Source organism: Dermacentor variabilis, chromosome 2, assembly GCF_050947875.1.
Source record: "Dermacentor variabilis isolate Ectoservices chromosome 2, ASM5094787v1, whole genome shotgun sequence".
NCBI lineage: Eukaryota > Metazoa > Arthropoda > Arachnida > Ixodida > Ixodidae > Dermacentor > Dermacentor variabilis.
Genome location: NC_134569.1, coordinates 2681131 through 2702532, shown reverse-complemented (window position 1 = coordinate 2702532; position 21402 = coordinate 2681131). Strand labels below are relative to the sequence as shown.

General features: G+C 50.2%; 1 protein-coding gene across 9 annotated transcripts in view; it reads left to right on the top strand.

The window, feature by feature from the left end:
* LOC142571288 (parathyroid hormone/parathyroid hormone-related peptide receptor-like) overlaps positions 1–21402 on the top strand; it is a 1032566-nt gene that overhangs the window by 251635 nt on the left and 759529 nt on the right. Inside the window, exon 1 of one of the 9 annotated variants that reach the window (XM_075679533.1) lies at positions 16796–16831. The exons of the other annotated variants lie outside the window; for them this stretch is intronic. Coding sequence (XP_075535648.1) covers positions 16811–16831 — 21 coding nt within the window. The 5' untranslated portion in view covers positions 16796–16810. Of the gene's footprint in view, positions 1–16795; positions 16832–21402 lie in introns of those variants that run through there. 9 annotated transcript variants of the gene reach the window in all.

Here is a 21402-nt window from a genome sequence, read left to right as displayed (position 1 = left end):
GAGAGAGACATAAAACAAGAGCGGACATTCCCATACAGCCCAGCGGCCGAATCGGCTGTAGCGGACCAAGTCGCCGGCATTAATACCTGAACCACACTTCGTGTTTAGGTTTTGGGCGCGCACATATCGGACGCTAGCTGGAACGCGTCACGCCGCCTCCACTAATCGGCGCGGTATGTTTTTTCTTTTTTTTTTTGCTGTTACTGCTCTACCGCGCGCGGTCTTCGCATGGATTATTTATTTACAACATACTGCCGGCCTAAGTCTTGGACCTGGGGCAGGAGTGAGCAGTCCGATGTACAGATGAACTAAAAAATGAGCAGCAAGAAAAAAGCATTGCAAGAAATGAATACATTGCTCTAGACAGATATAGCTTGATACGCACGAGCAGTACAAAGCGTATTTATAACAACACGGTATTGGTAACAAGGAGTAGAAAAGGAATCGTACTCATACTGGTATGCTGAAAGACATCGCGCATGCTTGGGTGGTTGAGGAGCAAAAATCTATAAAGAATAACGACAAGAAATTTAGCAAAGGACTTGGGTATAATGTCACAAAAGAGAAATATTTCGTCTAGGTGCTGTTCAGCATGCTGCAGAATTACTGGGCGGTCAACTGACGGTGAGCCCATTCCACTCACCTATCGTCCGAGGTAAAAACGAGTTTGCAAATACGTCTGTTTTTCAAGCAAATTCCTTTAACCTTTTCGGAGGATTGATCGTGTTCCACGCTTGGTAACTGAAGTAATTGACATATCCTTATCTATCCTCAGCATGATATTGTTGCAGGTAGTCTCGGTCCGAAGGTCGTAGCGTCGCTTTTGAGAAGCTTGCGAAACTGTGAGGCGATGACGGGCGACATCTCGGGCCTGGGCGGCTAAATCAATAGCATCGTGAGCGTAACCAGTACTGCGTGATTGTACTGCGGAAGGTAGCAACGTGTCAAAGGACAAGGTGGGGTCGTGGCCATACAAAAGGTAAAATGGTGAAAATCCGGCAGTGTCGCGACAGGACGAGTAGTATGCGAAAGTGATGTATGGTAAAGCGACGTCCCAGTCACGGTGATCGTCGGAAACGTACATGGCCAGCATTTCAGTTAGCGTGCGGTTGAGTCGCTCGGTGATGCCGTTCGTTTGAGGGTGGTACGCGGCAGCAATCTGGTGTTCTGTTGCGCAGGAGCGGAGCAGGTCATCGACGACCTTCGATAAAAAGTAGCGGCCGCGATCCGTCAGCAACTGGCGAGGGGCGCCGTGGTGCAGGATGACGTCGTATAGTAAGAAGTCTGCGACATCTGTAGCGCAGCTGGTTGGTAGCGCTCGCGCGATGGCATATCTCGTGGCATAATCGGTTGCTACAGCAATCCATTTGTTGCCTTTGATAGAAATCGGAAAGGGGACCAGGAGGTCTAGGCCCACACGAAAGAAAGGCTCTGTGGGGATATCGATTGGTTGAAGCAAACCAGCGGGAGGCGTAGCAGGCGTCTTCCGGCGCTGACACAGGTCGCAAGAAGTCACATAACGGCGCACAGAGCGATAAATGCCGGGCCAGAAGAAGCGGCGCCGCAGGCGGTCGTATGTACGAGTGATGCCCAGATGTCCAGCAGTAGGAACGTGGTGAAGTTGCTGGAGCACGGCTAGTCGAAGGTGCTTGGGAACGACTTGGAGGAGCTCCGGGCCGTCAGGGCGAACGCTACGATGGTATAAAGTTCCATCGCGCAAGGTGAACATGCGGAGGGACGGGTCATTGGGCGAGGAGCTCAGGCGTTCCATAAGTGTTCGAATAACGGGATCATTGCGCTGCTCGTCGCCAATATGGAGGAAGTCGGAGATGGATAGACACTGATGTCCGAGTCTGCATCGGTATCTTCCAGTTGATCCACGGGATTGCGGGACAGGCAGTCAGCGTCTTTATGCAGCCGCCCTGACTTATACATAATAGAAAATGTATATTCCTGTAGACGCAATGCCCAACATGCAAGTCGTCCAGTTAGTTCCTCCAAAGAGGAGAGCCGGTAGAGGACGTGATGATCGGTTACGGCGCAGAAGCTCCGACCGAAAAGGTACGGCCGGAATTTCGCGACCGCCCATACGAGCGCGAGACATTCTCTCTCGGTAATGGAGTAATTTCGCTCGGGCGTGGAAAGAAGCGATGACACAGTCGTGGCCCTGTTGACGCTGAGCGAGGACAGCGCCGATGCTATGACCACTCGCGTCAGTTCGTACTTCAGTGGGCGCAGAAGGGTCAAAGTGTGACAGAATTGGGGAAGTTGTAAGACGCTCAATCAGGGTAGAAAAGGCTTTCTCCTGCAGAGGTCCCCAAGAGAAAGAGACGTCTTTCTTAAGGAGGTCAGTGAGAGGGTGAGCGATGTCGGCAAGATTTTTCACAAATCGCCGGAAATAAGAGCATAAGCCAAGAAAACTACCTACATCCTTTGTTGAACAAGGTAGAGAAAAATTGCGCACGGCGTGAACTTTCTGTGGATCAGGTTGGATTCCGGCGGCGTTTACAAGATGACCGAGCATGTTTGCGACCGAAATGGCACTTGGAGGAGTTTAGCTGAAGGCCAGCCCTGCGAAACACGGAGAGTATTGTTGTCAGGCGCCGCAGGTGGCTCTCAAATTTCGGCGAAAACACAATCACATCGCCGAGGTAACAGAGGCATGTAGACCACTTCAAGCCGCGTAAGAGAGAGTCCATCATGCGCTCGAATGTAGCTGGCGCATTCCATAATCCAAACGGCATGACCTTAAATTGGTGCAGACCGTCCGGTGTGACGAAGGCTGTTTTCTGGCGGTCCATCTCATAGACGCTAATCTGCCAATAGCCGGAGCGGAGGTCAATTGATGAAAAGTATTGGGATCCGTGAAGGCAGTCAAGAGCATCATCAATGCGCGGCAGGGGATAAACATCCCTCTTTGTTATCCTATTGAGGTGACGGTAGTCAACGCAGAAGCGCCACGAGTTGTCTTTTTTCTTTACTGAGACAACCGGTGATGCCCACGGGCTACTGGAAGGTTCAATGATGTCCTTTTCCATCATCCTGTCTACTTCTTTCTGTATGATGGCCCTTTCTGTTGCGGAGACACGATATGGCCGCCTATGAATGGGGCTGGCGTCACCAGTGTTGATACGATGCGTGACAACAGATGTCTGAAGAAGTGGACGGTCGTCCAAATCAAAGATGTCCCGAAAAGATGACAGGAGGTGACGAAGAGCTGTTGTTTCCTCGGAAGGAAGGTCAGGGGCGATCATCTTAGCAACATCGTCCGCAGGCGTCGAGTACGGAGGAGTGGGTGACAAAGGTCCGTTGGTACTGACGAAGGATTCAGAGGTCAAAGAAGAAATCTCAAATTCTTCCAAAGGAGTGATACGCGTTATGGCGATACCGTGTGGCAGCACATGTACGAAAATCCAAAATTGAGGATGGCCACGCGAGCGCAGTTTTCGCGGATCCGGATTAAGGTGCTCGGTAGGGCAATATTGCGCGACGAAACCACGTCAGTAAGCGGCGACACGACGTACTCGCCATCAGGTACGCGAGGACAGGACGTCAGGAGGACATTTGTAGCCGCTTGTGGAGACAGCCTTGCAAACTCAGCAGAACATAAGCGGTGTGAAACACAAGTTGTTGCGTCGGCAGGAAGCGGCAGATCCAACTGTACAACACCTGCGGAGCAGTCAATTTGGGCAGAGTGTTTCGAAAGGAAGTCGAGGCCGAGAATTACGTCGTGCGGACAGTGTTCAAGGACGATAAATAGAACAACGGCATAATGGCCCCCAATGGTCACACGTGCTGTGCACATTCCAAGGACAGGTGAAGTACTCCCATCGGCGACTCGCACAGTGCACGGTACGGCGGGTGTCAGAATCTTTTTGAGCCTTCGGCGGAGAGCAGCGCTCATAACTGAAATCTGCGCTCCTGTGTCAACGAAAGATCTAACAGGAACGCCATCAACTTCAATGTCCAGTAGGTTTCCACATGTAGGCAGGGGCAACAGAGGATCTGGGGGCCGGGTCGGAGTTGCAGCTTCACCTCCGGGAGCTGCGCCGCCTAGTTTCCCGAAGCGAAGCGACCGGTTGCAGAAGGGGACGAAGAGCGTTGAACGAGAGGCGAACGGGACCTACGACCTTGCGGAGACGGGGAGCGGCTGGATCTTGGTGGAGCACTGTCGGCGTTGATGTTCCTAGTCGGCGTATAGGGCGAGAAAGTACGATTGTCTGGTACTTGGCGGTAGTGACTCGGAGACGACCACCGGGGAGGCGATGACCAATGGTTGCGGCAATGACGGGCGATGTGTCCAATACCGGAACAATTAAAACAGATAGGTTTATCATCCGCTGTGCGCCAGTCAGCTGGGTTGCGACGAGGGGGCGGAAAGCTTTGCGTCTGGGAGCGAGCGGCCGGAGAAATCTGGTAGGTGTTTGTATGGTGGACCGAGTAGAGAGATGGAATGCCCGAACTTGCTATTTCCTCCGGAACGACCGCTTGTATAAGGGAGATAACGGGCACGCTTTCCCGACAGTCAGAACGGACTGGAGCCGGAGCCATGGCCGCAAGCTCACGGCGAACGATGCGCGTGATTTCTTCCGGTCCTGTGGGCCGAACGAAGCGCAGCGGATCTTCCCAAGAAGATGTCGCGATGGTATTGGGCAATCGGTCGAAAGTCTGAGCGACGTGGCGACCCTTCGCTTGTTCGAAGCGCCCGCACTCCTTTATAATTGCGTCCACAGTGGCACAATCCTTGCACATCAGGAGATTGAAGGCATCGTCTGCAATACCTTTCAATATGCGACCAATCTTGTCTGCCTCGGTCATGTTTTTATCAGCCTTGCGACAGAGGGCCAGCACTTCCTGTATGTAGACGACATGGGATTCTGTGGACGTTTAAGTGCGACACGCAAGTTCTTTTTTTGCCGCCAGCTGACGACCGACAGGTCTGCCAAACAGGTCTCGCATTTTTTCTTTGCAGACATCCCAGCTCGTTAGGTCAGCTTCGCGTGTGTCGTACCATTGCCTCGCAGTTCCTCTTATGTAAAATATGACGTTTGCTAGCATCATTGTTGGATTCCACCTGTTGTTGTCGCACCCTCGTTCGTACATCGTAAGCCAGTCCTCGACGTCGGCGTTGTCCGTGCCACAATATGTCCCTGGGTCCCGCGGATGAGTGAGGATCCCCGTTGGCACGAGCTGCTGAGGCGTTGTCGCTTGTGTCAGTTGATTTGCCATTGAGGCGGCAGGTAGATGACGTCCGCTGCGAAGTTCTGTGATTGTACCCCGCACCTCCACCAAAATGTTGCAGGTAGAAAGCAGGCCCACAAGTGTAAAATAACGTATATTTACAACTGGCGTATATGGCGTTCAGGCAACTGCCAGACTTCGTCTTCATCTAGTCCAATCATACTTCTTCGTTCCCTTCACCGTAACAATATGATAAAGTAAATATATGTATTTCAGTCGGTCCCTATATCGCCTTAATTTTAATGTCTACAGGTTTGCTTTGTTAATAAGAACAGTCAGAGATACTTGCCAGCTATAACACTTAAATACAAATCTAACAGACTTTCTTTGGATGGTTTCTAATTGTGCAATGTTTTTCAGTGAGTACGGGTCCCATACCATTGAAACGTACTCAAGAATTGGTCTAATATACGTTTTGTACGCTAAATGACCGACTTTTTGTGTGGACTGTCGTAGCAACCTTGGCAAGTAACCAAGCTGGCAGATTGCTGTTTTCTAATATAGGACATGTGTTCGTTCCAACTAAGGTCGGATGAACTTATGAGGCCTAAGTATTTGTAGCTGCTAACCATGGATAGAATATTGCCACTGTAATTGTGATTGTCCTATTATTTAGTAAAAATAGTTGCGAACGGTCTTTACAAGCCTCCATCGAATCTGTGCTACGTGCAATTTCATTAAGCAGATGCAGGACGCTTCGGAATATGAAGAAATACTTATGTTGCTATATATAGATGCTTGTTCCTGGGTTTTTGTGCATTCATCCAACGTTGTGGCACCAGGTAAGCCGCAGTAGCTTCCGTACGAAGCTGCACCGGTCGGCATAAGCTGAAGAAAGTGAATTACAAGCATGTGCCATGCCGGTATTTATATTTCAAAGGAATACTGCGTGTAGAGGCGAAACTTGCGAAAGTGGTGAATGGGCTGCATTACAAACAAAAGCAATTACTTTCACACACATTGCGTGGAAAATACCCGACTCATACCAACCCCCCCCCCCCCCCCCCCCCCAATGCCATAAACTATGAAAAAGCATCGGATTCCCAAGCATTCCCCCATTCCCGGGCATTATTTCCTGCAGTTTAAAAGCAAAATGACACGGACGACTGCACGTTTTCAAAACAACTTGGCGTCATATGACGCGATGGTGCGCTACGTACACAGAGACGGCCACAACGCAGGCTCTCAACCAGACCACGCTAGACGCTGGCAGAATTCCTTCTACAAACGCGTGTATGGGAGTTCTGTTTTCAGTCCTTCAGAAGACACAATTTTGGAGTTACAATTTCAATGTTTTATTGCCATAGCAATCGTCGACACTCCGAGCGCGTTTTCACAGTCACCGTGATGTTCCTTATACAGGCCGAGGTTGATTAAAGGGACACTGAATGTTACCAGAAACTCAAGTTAAAGTGGTAGAGATGTGTTCTAGAACGTCTAAGGCGTAAATATAATCGCGAACAGAGCTTTAGTAACCGAGAAATTGAGGTAAATGCATGACACTATTTGAGACCCCCCAGCGACATTCCGGTACAAGCCCGATGACGAAAGCACTCCTCATAATTTGTGTTACTAATACTCAACTACTCGTATTAAAAATATCATTTCATTCGATTATAAGACGGAAGAAAATGCTACTTGACTACGTCTATTCGATTCTAAGAAAAAATAGCATTTTGACGTTACCCTTCAGTAGTATGGGTGGTCGAAAGGTATCGTTTTCGCTCGACTCTGCGCCGCGCACGCTTTGGAGTTTCAGTAGTTTCGTTATCGCGTCGTGCTGTGCGGGTTCTGCCGGCTCGCGAAACTTTCATTTGGAACAAGCAGCGAGAACGCCACGTCCATGTGATGTCGTGGGAAGCCCTCGTTGCTTTCCCACTCCGGAGAGCCGGTGTCGAGGCCGCCGTCGTAGTGCGCAATGACGCCGGCAGCGCGAGCCCTCAGCAGCAGGTCGCGCTCGTCAGTGCTCAAATCGCTGAAGTTGAGCCTAGCATCGCGAGCCAATCTGTCGTTGTCAGGGTCCATCGCGACGAGCGTCGAAGTTCGCGTCATAGAATGAAGTACCAGCTTATGGTCGCGCGTTTCTCCTTCCGCTAGCCACCATACTCCCGCTTTCGCTCTGCTGTCCGCTCTGTCTTGGCTCTGTTTCTCGCCGCGCGTTTGCGTTTTGCGCAGAAAAGCCGTAGCGCCGTCTGCGGACGCCGTTTTACTCACCGACGGCGCAACGTCACTATGAGACCATGATGTCAGTACTCCTCGATCGGAGGGCGGGTGATTTGAACTGCGCTAGAGGCACGCGGACGCTTCAGAACGCATTTTCTCTTAAAATCAGTCTCTCCTTGGCACTAAACAAGCGTTTCGAGGTTTCTGGGATGGTATTTAAACAGTCCACGTTGACTTAATAGCAACCTTTAAGGCACTTCCTCGCTTGCAGAAATAAGCGCGCACAAGGCGGCGCGCTTAGAAACGCTGGCCGCGTACGGCGCTTTCGCGGTAAGAATTCTCTGCCGCGCGAGGATGATCCCGAACCCAATTTTTTCGCGGCGCCGCGTTTCCGCAAACCCGAGCGAGTCAATCACAGGCGCCGAAGTCGTCACGTGGGCGGTGAGGTCAATGCTCTTGCCGGCGAGCCCATCAGCCTGGAAGGAACGACTGAAATGCGCGGGGATTCTTGCGGGCTCCCGAAGCATTTCGAGAGAGGGTGCGAACTCTCGCCTGCCCACCGCTCTCCGCGATCGCGAAAGCTCAGTGGCGTGGCATTCGGAACGCCCGGCGCGCGCGCTTACTTCCGCAAGTGAGGATGTATACCTTAAAGGGACACTAAAGGTTAATATTAAGTGAACGTGGACTGTTGAAATATCATCCTAGAAACCTGGAAACGCTTGTTTCGTGCAAAGAGACTTATTTTAAGAGAAAATGCGTTCTGAAGCGTCCACGTACCTCTAGCGCAGTTCAAATCACCCGCCCTCCGATCGAGGAGTATTGACGTGATGGTCTCATAGTGACGTTGCCCCGTCGGTGAGTAAAACTAAAGCCCCTCCATACACGTTTCCGCCGACCAGGCATTAAGTCAAACGACTCCCGCAGACGGCGCTACGGCTTTTCTGCACAAAACGCAAACGCGCGGCCAGACAGAGCCAAGACAGAGCCGACAATAGCGCGAAAGCGGAACTATGGTGGCTAGCGGAAGGGAAAGCGCACGACGATAAGCTGATTCTTTATTTTATGACGCCAACTTCGACGCTCGTTGCAATGGATGACCCTGACAACGACACGTTAGCTCGCGATGCTGGGCTCGAGTTCAGCGATTTAAGCACTGATGAACGTGACCTGCTGTTGAGGGGTCGCGCTGCCGGCGTCGTTGCGTACTGCTACGACGACGGCCTGCTTTGAAAGGCCATTCACGCGACTTCAGTAAGTCGTCGTTGAACTCGTAATCCTCTAGAGGAAAGTGTAGCTAGCACACTAGTGATTTTTGGGCTCTTCGCCAGTGCGCTGTGGCAGAGGTACGGCGCTTAACCACTTCGAACGGAGAGGTTCACTCTTTGGCACACAGTGATAAGTAACGTTGGATTCGCCGCTGCAAATGCCCTTGGCCAAGTTTCGCGGACCGTTCGCGCATCTCACGACATCACATGGACGTGGAATTCTCGCTGCTTGTTCCAAATGCAAGTTTCGCGAGCCAGCAGGACAACCACAGCACGACGCGATAAAGAAACAGCTGAAACTCCAAAGCGCGCGCGGCGCAAAGTCGAGAGCGCAGAGTCGAGCGAAAACGAAAACGCTCGATCACCCACACTTCTCAAGGGTAACGTGAAAATGTTATTTTTTTTTAGAATCGAATAGAAGTAGACAAGTAGCATTTTCTTCCGTCTTATAATCTAATGAAATTATGTTTTTAATACGAGTAGTTGAGTACTAGTGACAAGTTATGATGAGGAGTGCTTTCGTCATCGGGCTAGTACCGGAATATCGCTGGGGTGTCTCAAATTGTGTCATGCTTTTACCTCAATTTCTCGGTTACTAAAGCTCTGTTCGCGATTATATTGACGCCTTAGACGTTATAGAGCATTGCTTTATCACTTTAACTTGACTTTCTGGTAACCTTTAGTGTCCCTTTAACACCATCGCCGCGCGTCGTGTGCTGTATGTGCGAGTGAAAGCAGGCGAGGGAAGCCGACGATCGCGGCTCAATCTTCCGCGCGCGAACGAAGAAAGCGGAAGGCCGCGGGGAGGGAGTGGGGCAGCGTTGTGCTCCGGTAGGAAGTGCGCATTTCGCGACCGGGTGCAAGTGGAACGGACGATCGCAGTTCAATCTCGCGTGCCGTATTGGCCTCGAGCTCCACCACTGGAAAGCTGGCGCCACCGTCGGCTTGACGTGCTATTAGGGATCACGTGGACATAGCGGCCGCGTCGGCTGCTTCGGGAGCGCCGAAGCGAGCTGAAAATGAGAGTTTAAATTCCATCGTACGCTGCGGTCCTATTTAGTGGCGAGATTTTCCCGCTTGGAGTGTCTCCTTCACAACGCTTGAAAGCATTTCAATAGGTAGTGGCTGTCTTTGAAGGCGCGCAACATGGTAGGCTACTGCTCGGTGCCGCAGTGCCGGACTTACGCAGCGGAGCCCGGTGTCACCCTTATTCACACGTAGCCGCAGGACGAGAAGCTGCGTGCAGCTTTGCTCGCGAAACATAAAACCGGCAGTCATCGGCTACAACTCGAGTATGCAGCAGCACAGGCGCGAGGAAGATTTCTGCTACGGCGCCGGGTCTGCGATGTTCGGAAAACGCGCACTGAGACGCTCGCCCGAGTCCGCTGCCCGACTAATGTAATGACGGTTTGGTCTATGAACTTGTCGATACTATAGATACTGGCAAGTTCACTGGAGTGGAAAGGGAGTGTTAAGAAGCACATTAAAAAAAGCATGGCATATGGTCATGTTTGTGTCATGGATTAATGCACTGGATTGCCAAAAAAGAAGCAGCGGGAAATCGCACGCTGAGAACACCGATAAACATACAGTGCGGCGCAACTAGAGAAATAATATTGAAACGTCCAAGAATTTAGAAAAAAAAAAACATTGAATCGTCGCGACGGCACATCAAAGTCCCGTAGGCGTCGAAGCCTCTACACTGAAATTATTTTTGAATAGCTCTGATAGCGCCCACGCAACAATGGTTGCTTGTATACTGTCAAATGCTCATATTCTGCGGCCTAAAGCTAATGGTACGGCGCGAAAACGCGCACGCGGTGAAAGCGAAACAGTACGCGGACAAGCATGCAGACGCGCAGTCGGTCGCTGCGAATCTGTGCGATCGCTGCATTGACGCTTCATTCTAATACGCTCCATTTAGTTATAAAAACAGTATAAGAACATACTTCACATAGTTTGCTCTCAGCGTTTACCTACCTCTCACGCAAGAAGCGGGCTCGGGAGACTCCATCGCGGCGACCGGGCGCAGTGGCGTTCACTGTACGTATTCGATAAAGAGGCATAGCGTCTGTAAACGATACTGTGCTTTCAGTTTGCCCAAGATTATTATTTAGACAGTAAAAAAACTTATCTCGTTTCGAAAGTACTTACAGAAATATCCGGGAGAGCTCGCGCATGGTGTTTTTAGTGAGCGCTGACAGCAAAACCTATGAGGAGCGCGCCACGTGATCCCTCATACTACGTCAGCGAGGCGCTTCCGATAGATGGCGACTCCGTAACTCCTCGCCGCCAATATGGAAGCAAGCGGGCAGGCAACGCGGCAGATAAGTGGGGCGGCTTCGACTCCGCCAACAAGTGCGCACTTTGTACGGCCGTCTTGAAAGTGATCTGCAGACGGCTCATACTTTCGTGCGCGCTGTGTTCTCGCCGCTCTTGCGTTGAAGCGGTGAACCGCGCGAAGGTCGCTTCGCTTGCTCGCACCATCCTTTTGAGAGCGAGTGTACGCGCTCATCGAGTGTCATGTGTTCATGTCTATTCGTGGGCGCTGCATGACACCACGCCTGTTAATTCAGTTAGTAAGCGAATGCTTCTAAGTTTATACGGCCGATAAGGCTACTATCCTTACTTCGTGTAGCTGTGCACAAATGTGCTATCGCAATCCATGCTTCGCCTTACGGGCGAAACTGCGACTTATTTGTGCTCCTCGGCGTCTTGCACAGTCTGCCTGCGCAAGCAACGCACTCCTGTGGTATCACTCTTGGCAATCGTTTCGCGTTTTCGACAAGCGTTGGTATAGAAAGTCGGTATATGTTCTTGCGGGGCCATAAAAAGCGTCACAATTTTATCCCTCTAAGATTCATTACGTGCCAAACTAGCTTTGTCACCACGGCCGAGCGGATTTCCGCGAACGGCGTCACAAGGCCAGCGCGGCGAGCGTGCCTCAGAAGTGCCTCAAAAAGAAACGGAATGAATTATAATCATAGTGGGGACCAGAGAAAGCGTCACGAACTTGTCCCAGTAAGATTCAGCACACGCGAAGCTAACGGCATCTTACGGCCGAGCTGCTTTTCTGGAAGTCCGTCACAAAGCCGGGTGCAGCGAGCGTGCCCAAAAACAGCCGACATAAGTTACAATTATGTTGAGGTCCACCGAAAGCGTCGCCAACATCTCCTAGTACGAGTCATTAACTCACATTAACTGCGCAAGTACGGCCGAGCTGTTTCCCACGAACTGCGTCAGCAGTATCGGTTCCGTGCCGTAGGCCTGAAGCTTGAAATTCGTTGCTGACTGTCAGAACAAAATTTCTCCCCTTGCCGTAATCCAATAGGGCAGCGGTGCCTCCTCGAAGTGTAGAAGGAACTCAGGAATATGCCGCGAGCACAACCAACCAGGCTACATCAAAAAGAAAGGAAAGAAAGAAAGAAGGGAAAAGACGGGTCGCCGAACACGGGAACCTCACATGCCCAGCCGGCCTCGTTCTCTTTGGCGGCGTGTCCAGCGCATGACGCCTACATCTGGTGCCTCTGGCGTGCTGTTAGCTTGTTCCTTAGTAACGCAAGAAAAATAAGTCACAAAGTGGAAATTCATTTACAAGCAAAACTTTTTAGTTTTCTCAAGGAACGAAGAAAAAATAAAACGATGTCTGTTAACTTCATTTCACATTCTTCCGATACTTGCGGCAGCTTACGGACGGCATTAATACTAGCGTGACGTATTTCCTGTTGCCAGTTTTCGCAACGTGTCCCTTCTTGTTGAATTTCTTTCTCTATAATATCACTGTTACCTAAAAGTGCGCTTTTGTACATGCTTAACATACATGCTCAACAAAACAGCTCGGTGGATTTCAACAAATGTCAGTGTGAATCTGTTTGGCTCAGTTTCTGTTTTAATCGATGTGTAATGTGTTTGATTGCGTTTAGTATTTATAACGCATTTTTCCAGGGTTTTCACTGCTGTCATAGTATCTCGAAGTTGATAATATTAGGAGTTATTGCTTTAATTAGTTTTATTATGTTATTCACTACTGTTTTAACCCACTCATGCAAAAGCCCTTTTGTGGGCCAGCGGTATGTAAAAATAAAAAAAAATCACAGCCGCTTACTAATCCTCTTAATTCGCTTAGTCATCCCTCTTAATACCAAAGGCCGATGGTTGGACTCCCACTGGAGGTCGTGGGTTCGATTGCCTTAAATTACCTATCTGTTAATCAATTGTTAGTTAATTAACTTCGCCTTCATTAACACCAATGGTCGTGGGTTCGACGCCCACCAAAGCTCGTCGGTCCTAGGGCCTTAATAAACTCTTAATTATTTGTTCCTTAATTAACCTTAATTACCACCAAAGCTCGTGGGTTCGACTCCCAGCAAAGGCCGAAGGAGGGTTCGACTCTGACCAAAAACCGAGGGTTGGATTCTGACCAGAGGAGGTGGGTGCGTCTCCCAGCAAAGGTCGATGCTTCGTAGCCTTAACACCAAACGCCGAGGGTTCGATTTCCAGCAAAGGTCGAGCCTTCATAGCCTTAACACCAAAGCCCGAGGGTCCGACTCCGACCAAGGTTCGTGGGTTCGACTCCCAGCATAGGTCGAGGCTTCATACCCTTAACACCAATGGCCGAGGGTTGGACTCCGACCAAAGTTCGTGGGTTCGACTCAGAGCATAGGTCGAAGCTTCGTAGCCTTAACACCAAAGGCTGAGGGTTCGACTCCGACCAAAGTTCGTGGGTTCGACTCCCAGCATAGGTCTAGGCGCCGTAGCCTTAACACCAAAGACTGAGGATTCAACTCCGACCAAAGTTCGTGGGCTTGATTCCCACCATAGGTCGAGGATTCGTAGCCTTAACAGCAAAGGCCGAGGTTCGACTCCGACGAAAGTTCGTGGGTTCGACGCCGGCCAAAGACCGAGGATTGGAATCCGTCCAAAGGTCGTGGGTTCGACTCCGACCAAAAACAGAGAGTTGGATTTCGACCAAAGCAGGTGGGTGCGACTCCGACCAAAGGTCTAGGCTTCGTAGCCTTAACACCAACAGCCGAGGGTTCGACTCCAACCAAAGGAGCTGGGTGCGACTCCCAGCAGAGGTCGAGGCTTCGTAGCCTTAACACCAAAGGCCGAGGGTTCGACCACGACTAAAGGAGGTGGGTGCGACTCCCAGCAGAGGTCGAGGTCTCGTAGCCCTAATGCCAAAGGCCGAGGGTTCGACTCCGACCAAAGGAGGTGGGTGCGACTCCCAGCATACGTAGACGCTTCGTAGCCTTAACAACAAAGGCCACGGGTTCGACTCTGACAAAAGGAGGTGGGTGCGACTCCCAGCATAGGTCGAGGCCTCATAGCCGTAACACCAATAGCCGATGGTTCGACTCCGACCAAAGTTCGTGGGTTCGACTCCCACCAAAAGCCGAGAGTTGGATTCCGACCAAAGGAGGTGGGTGCGACTCCCGGCAAAGGTCTAGGCTTCGTAGCCTTAATAACAAAGGCCGAGGGTTCGACTCCTACCAAAGTTCGTGGGTTCGCCGCCGACGAAAGACCGAGGGTTTGACTCCGTCAAAAGGTCGTGGGTTCGACTCCGACCAAGAACCGAGAGTTGGATTCCGACTAAAGGAAGTGGGCGCGACTCCCAGCAGAGGTCGCGGCCTCGTAGCATTAACACCAAAGGTCATGAGCTTGACTCCCAGCATTGGTCCTGGGTTGGACTCCCAGCAAAGTTCAAGGCTTCACAGCCTTAATTAACACGAAAGGCGGAGGGTTCGGCTCGAACCAATGGTCATTGGTTCGTCTTCCAGGAAGGGTCGAGGGTTCGTAGCCTTTTTGTGCCTCTCGTGGCTTCGACGCGTTTTCGGTCAAGTTTGACTGACTAATGAGATATATAAGGCTTTCTCCTTCATGAATTACACAGATAAGGAAAGCAATGGACTGTGCGTTAGTTTATGCATATTGTTACGGGGAGATGCGAAAAAATGGATTATCTACAATATTTACACAGTGGCAGCGAGTGACACCACAAAAAGAAAAATGGCTGGCCGGGGCACAGCTGGTCCTCTTTCTCGTCTATTATGCAACGTCTTGGTGGGTGCGCACCAGCGTATGTAGACGAAACGAAGCGTCTTCTTCGTCCGCAGGATAAGTGGCTCGTAACATTACCCTCCGGGGGTTAAAGCACCGACTCGGTGCAGCCGAAATACGAAGGCGCAGAAAAGGTTGACTGCACACAGGGTTAAGTAGTGTCCGGGAAATGATAGGTATTCAGGTTTTAGGGATGAAGCGAGTGGAAGCGCTGAACGTTCGCTGTGGGGCGGCCCTGCCCGCTGTCCTCTGCCGGCGCTCATAACACCAGCGTTGTGACAGCTAATGCTTGCGGTATTCGAGTCAGGTGTATTGACGTTAGCTTGTGTGTGTCGCACCTGGTGGTAGTGGTAACAACTTTATTAACAATCCGGCAAATTCGTGGCCTGGGCCTAGGCCGCCCCGAGGAGGTCCGGAGATCCTGTCTCCTCGCCGCCTCACGGGCTTGCTGGATGGCCCATAGATGATTTTCGAGGTTTGAGCTGCCCACGCGGCCGTCCATCGCGCCGCAGCTTCATCTGGGGAAACTGCATTTTCTCTGCATATAACCACACATTCCCAGAGAATGTGTCTAAGAGATGCGTGAGCCCTGCCGCATAGTTTGCAGTTATCGTCTGAATATATTCTCCTGAGATGGACGGGGTTGGGGAAGGTCTTTGTTTGTAGCTGCCTCGAGTCTACCGCTTGGAGTAAAGCTTTGGCTCTACTCTCTCTTCGACCCTGGTTGAATTCGGGGCTGATGTTCTTGGGTATATTAGCCACCTGCAGCTTTTCCCTGATCGAGCTTGGAAGGGATGTCTTGTCGCTGTGCTGCTTGAGATAACTTATCCCGAGTTTGTCCAGGATGCTCCTGCCCGTTCGTGTCTTCACTAGTCTCTCGAGTTGCGATATTTGGTGTGCCTCAATGAACTCTTCAAGCGTGTTGTGGACGCCTAGCTGTAGCAGAAGTTCCGTGCTGGTGTTGTCTGGAAGGCCCAGTGCCATCTTGTGTGCTCTTCTAATGAGGGTGTTCAGTTTGGCATATTCGCACCTGTTGGCAAATATTTACGGCAATTTGCACGGCGTAAGGAGCTACAAATCTTACTTCACGTAATTGCCTAATACGTTGCTCTCGATGTCAATGTTTCGCAGTTATGGCGATAATGCAAATTTTCGAGTATCTCGAGTTTTTAACTTGCTCCCAAAGTTCACTGTATAAGAGGACTTTTGCAAACACTGGCGACCGAGACAAGCAAAACGCGATTTCGTGCTCAGCATTTTTACCTCCACTGTCTCCAAGCTATCTCCGCAAGTGAAACGCTGTGAGAACCCGGCGCTCTCCCTCGCATATGTGTCGTTTAATCTTCCATAATTTGACCTCTATTGTCCCTTTTTTCATCGGCCCGGTAACTACGCTCAAAGTAAGGTAAATTGTTCTTGGAAGAGTTCCCGTTCCTAAACTTTATCTCTGCGTATCACAAACAGGCTAGTGTTCTTTGAGCGGCAGATGAAATGTTTTCTCTACTTTGAAACTAACACAACTCGCCGAGCCAGGGGATTAGAGCCTCCACCATCCAGCCTCTTTGGTCACTCCTTGAGCGCTGGGCGAAGAAAGACGGGTCCCATCTGGCCCGCCTCACCAAATACGGTTTGCGGAAGAACGAATACCGCTAAACAGACAATAAACGCCTCCCGCTCTGCCCCTGCAGAGCTGACGAAAATAGCCGGCTGAGTGTTCATGTTCCCGTGTAAACGCCCTGCGTTGTCTCGACCGGTGAACACGCGAAAGCGCGCGCTTCGGCCACATTCACGGCCCAACATCGCACAACGAGAGCAGGCCTTCGCACTGCTTTCTCGGAGTCACGTGGTGCGCGTTGGACATCGACGCGGCCACGCGTGTCAGCAGTTCGCGAGCGTCGGCAGTCAAGTTGAAGAAGACGTGGGGAGTGAAAAATCAGTGTGGTGCTTCGAGCTGGATGAGCTTAGCCTGAAGATGGGCCGTGCTTCCAGCCACCGGTGTGAATAATGCAAAGTTGCGGTGCGTGATAGCTAGCGGACCGCTGCACTCCTCCGCTCACGCACCGTGCAACGGAGAGTACGACATGAAGGCAAAAAGCGCAAAGGTAATGCACTTTCAGCATTCACTGGCTGCAAAGTCGTGCTGTCAACTGTCTCTTCAAGTCGGTTGTCGCGAAATGCCGTTTGATGGTGTTCGAAAAATAACTGGATTCGCTCATTTGCAGTCCTGCAGCTAGAACTTATAAGCGTTGCATCCACGCTTGTTCCTAAAGCCAAGCTCTACACAAAGGGCTTGCAATAACGGTGGCCGTCCAAGAAATAATTTTAACTAAGGGACCCAGACAGTTGAAGGTCTAGAGTATTTTGCGTACACGTGCTTTGGGCGGAGCCGCAGGTTCGAGTAACGTACTGCCAAAATACAACGGCAGAAAGGTAGGTAGGACAGAGCGCAGCCATGTGTACTGGATTTCTTTCCACCCTTGTATTTTGCGTAGTATGTTACTTGTTCAATATGAACCAACTTGTCAACAATACAGTACTTCGGTCCACTTCTTATTTAAGGCATCTGCAATAATTTTCTACGCCTGCAGCACGCTAATGAACGAGATCACTTATCTTGAGGGGTCTGTCGCTGGGCGTTGTAAGTGGGACACTACCTATCGTTAGATTCAGTGCATGAACAGCAAAAAAGATTAGGCTTATTTCAGGGTGACTCGCACATTTAATATTATGAACCAAGGGCAGGTGGCGCATCCCAACTCAAACCCTCTCGATTAGGAACTTGGGGCTGTTGAATGAAAAGCCATTATAGATTATAGATAAATAATACTGATTTATTCACCAATTTGTGCCACTTATGTGAGATTTACTTCCGGCAAAGATTCGGCTCAACATGCTCGGCACAAACACAATTATCGCAAGGCGCACATGTGTTAGGGGCTGATTTTGGCCCCATGAATTTTGGCGCCGCTATGTCTAAAGCGCTCTAATATCGCGCGCGGCTGCTTGCACTATGTCACAAATTGTAAGTGTTGCATCTCCAATACGAGCTCATCACAAGCTTTCCAAAGGTACGACACGATTCGCTTCTATAAGTGTAGGAGATACGTAGGAATTAATGCGGTTCCGATAAAACATTGTCTCCTAAAGTTTACATTCATGTCAACGATGAGGGTACACTCATCACGAAAACAATGCTTATTACTTGAGCTACGCGACGCGACGTTTGTGGCACAACGTGGACATGACAGGCGACGGTCGCCGCACGTATATACCGTAGATATACGAGCATGATGGCTTCACTGTACAGTGGTGTGTTAAATACAGTGCGTCCCACCTAACGTTAGTGAAGCAGTTAAAAAACATCGGGCACTATAAGATTATAATCTATACCTACGATGTCTGATCGTCGGTCCTCTTACACCACCAGGATAATGCCTGTACGCTAAGGTATTGGCAACTAGGGAAAAAAAATTTAAGAAATTTCATATTCTCGAGTGATGGGCGTAGCTTCCCGTGGCTGTTATTGTATCCGAAAACATTCCGCTCATTTCCCGGGCGATATATGTGGCGCAAACATTCTTCCGCGCTTCACTGGCAGCGAGGCGCAATGAGCGCCACCCGCGACGCTCACGCCGGTCAACCGCTCGACTCGGCGTGGACGCAGGAAGCAGTCGGCGATCGCGCTCTCGGCCGGTTTCCGAGTCGTGCATTGAGCGCAGTTTGTTCCGGGCCCATTTAGGGCCGCTCGGGTCACGGCTCGCCGGGCGCGTAAACACGCGGCATATTGTAAGAGTTGGCGTCGGCCATGTCAAAAGCTGGTCCATGCCGTCGTCGGACTCATGTACGCTAAGGACGTTGAGGAACGTTTTCTCATCAAGAACGAGGAGTACTGGGTTTATTTACAATATTGCTACACGCGTGCGGTATTTGATTGTTTGAACGAGGCGCGTGGGCGCCATCACTCGAGGAAAGAGGAGGAAGAACAAATTGTGCTCGCGCCTACATGAGGAGTGTAGAACGTTACGTTTCACCAATTTAGCATAACTGCAATGAATCACACTGAGGATCCGAAAAAGTCCGCTTAAACCCCCTCTCTAGGTCCCTTGGCCAGGGAAAACTACAACCCCACCCTCGTCCAGTCGCAACGTCCAAAGTCGCCGAAGGATCCGCGCTAAGGGCGAGCGTTCACACAATCACTACCGCACCTTTATTCACTGAGCACACAGAAAGGATGGAAGCTTCGTAGACAGAGATTGTCACGCTTGACTCAAGCTGGCGCTTCTTTGTTCCTGGGAGGACCCCGCAGTTAGCTGGGGCGTCTGTCAGACGGCCGTGGCGGTTACCGGAGTCCGTGAGGGAAACGCCATAAAACACTCTTTTCCGGGTAATTGGTAATTTAATGTAATGTAATTTGTCGTGATCGTAATTTGGTAATGATGTCGTGATGGTGATTTGGTAAGTAATAATATTGGTAATTTGTCGTGATACGGAATAAAGGATAGGGGCTGTCCTGTCTCGATCTATCCTTCTTCTTATAGCGCTATGTATTCTGTTGAACGATTAATATTGAGTGCGTGTGAGGTGTTTACAGCCATTGCAGGCAGTTGCTTTTTTAAATGCGAAGCATTTCTTGGCGAACATTTGCCAATTTGACAGTGTCTGTTTGTCGGTCTGTAGCCGCCTACATCTTGGTACTCTCATGGTCGTTTCATTATCTTGGTATGTGTCAAAATTGGCATAAACTAGAAGAAAGGGGGTTAATAGAGGGGCACGATTTTTATTAATATATGATAAGAATCCAACAGACAAAGACACTGTTACATCGTAGGTCGGACACTGCGCTTGACGCAGGCGAGGCAGACACAAACTTACAAGCTGAATAATGGGCGTTTATTTGCAGGGCACGTCGGAATGTAAATACAGGTTAAGGAAGGAGGGGAAGGGAAACGAAGTAAGAAAACATAAGATAGGCAACCAGATTGGCTCGTGTAGCTGTAGACTTCAACTGAGGAATGATAAGATGAACACTGGAGTTATTTCTCCATCAATAATGCTGAATACGCTGCACAAGTCTGCGCTCTCGTGTTGAGCGTCGGAGTTCCGTGTCCGTTCACCGTTTCTCCCTTGCGCGTCCAGGGGTTGGGGTGATGACTGACGCTGTGGTGATGACGTCTCACGAGTTTCGGCTTTTGCCTTTGGCTTTGCTCCGGGAGTTTCTTCTGGAGTTCTCGAGATGAACGAGCTTTCACTTTCCCTGTGGCTTTGTGTAGCCGTCGGGTCTTTCCTTGTGTGAGCTTAATCAACGTGTCGCCGAACGAGGCCCTCAGGCGTTTCCACTGTCACCATCCTAGCTCCTGCTGCTGACTTTACCGTGCCCGTCTTCCACTTATCACCTTTACCAAAGTTACGGACGTCAACGTTTGTGTCTGGTGCAAGAGTCCAGTCATCCGATGTTCCCGATCTTCCTGCAAACAAAGGAGCAAAGACATGTGTCGAGGCGGGACCGGATTTCGTAGCCAAGAAGAAGTTCCGAATGGGATTTGCCCGACGCAAGGGGTGTTCTCCGGTAGTTGAAAAGTAGTCTGCGACGGCAATCTTCTAATCTGCCCAGGTTCATCTTCTTCAGCCCACCTTTAACAGTCCGGACAGCTCTCTCTGCTAGGCCATTCGACTGTGGTTGAAACGCAGCCGTGTGCAGGTGGGTATGTTATTGTTGTTCGCAAAATCAGTAAATTCTTGGCTTGTGAACTGCGTCCCATTATCTGAAAGAATGGTGCGAGGAAAGCCGAACCCGCTAAGGAAGCTGCGCAGGCAACTAATAGTCGAAGATCTGGTCGCCTGTTTCATTGGTACGGCCTCAATCCATTTGATGTGAGCGTCTACGAGACCAAGGATCATTTTTCTTTTGATTGGCCCCGCGAAACCTAGATGCACTCTTGACCAGTTCTCCTGGCAGGTCGGCCGGTTGACTGGCGGAGCAGATGCCGGCATTTGTCGATATTGGATGCAGCTTGTGCACCCCGCTAGCAGTTCTGTGTCGTGGTGGCCACCAAAAAGCTGATCGAGCGATTGATTTCATTGCCGATTATCCTTAATGTGTATAGTGCAACATGTGCAACATTCTATGTTGCGCGTTAACTGGAATGACAACTCTGCGGCCCCAATACAGCAAACGGTGGGCCAATGACAGTTCCAGTTAGCGGTCGTAAAAGGGGAGTAAGCTTCCTTCTAATGCTTTAGAGATTGGAGGCCACCCGTCTCTTGTGTACTGCACGACCTTTGAAAGTACTGCATCAACTGCCGTCAGTGCTTGCAGTTCTTCTACCGAGACCGCCCCCTCCTGGACACATGTGAGTGCCAGAACGTAGTCAGGTGGCTCCCCTTCCGTGGTTGGCCCCAAAGTTTCTTGTGGCAACCTAATAAGCTTTGAGCAATATTATGGGGCATCCTTATTGTTACCGTTAAAAAATTATTATTTCTTCTGCTTGCGTTTGCTGTTTGGGCTTTCCAGTGATTTTGATTGCGCAGTTTCAATAAGTCGAGCAACAAAGGTCTCGAAATACTACCTTGCGAGATCGCTGTGGCAAATGACCATAGCAAAGAAAAATATACTCTAATCTGCGAATTTTAACACGTTAGATGCAGTCAGTGTTGTAGTACTGAAATAAAGAAA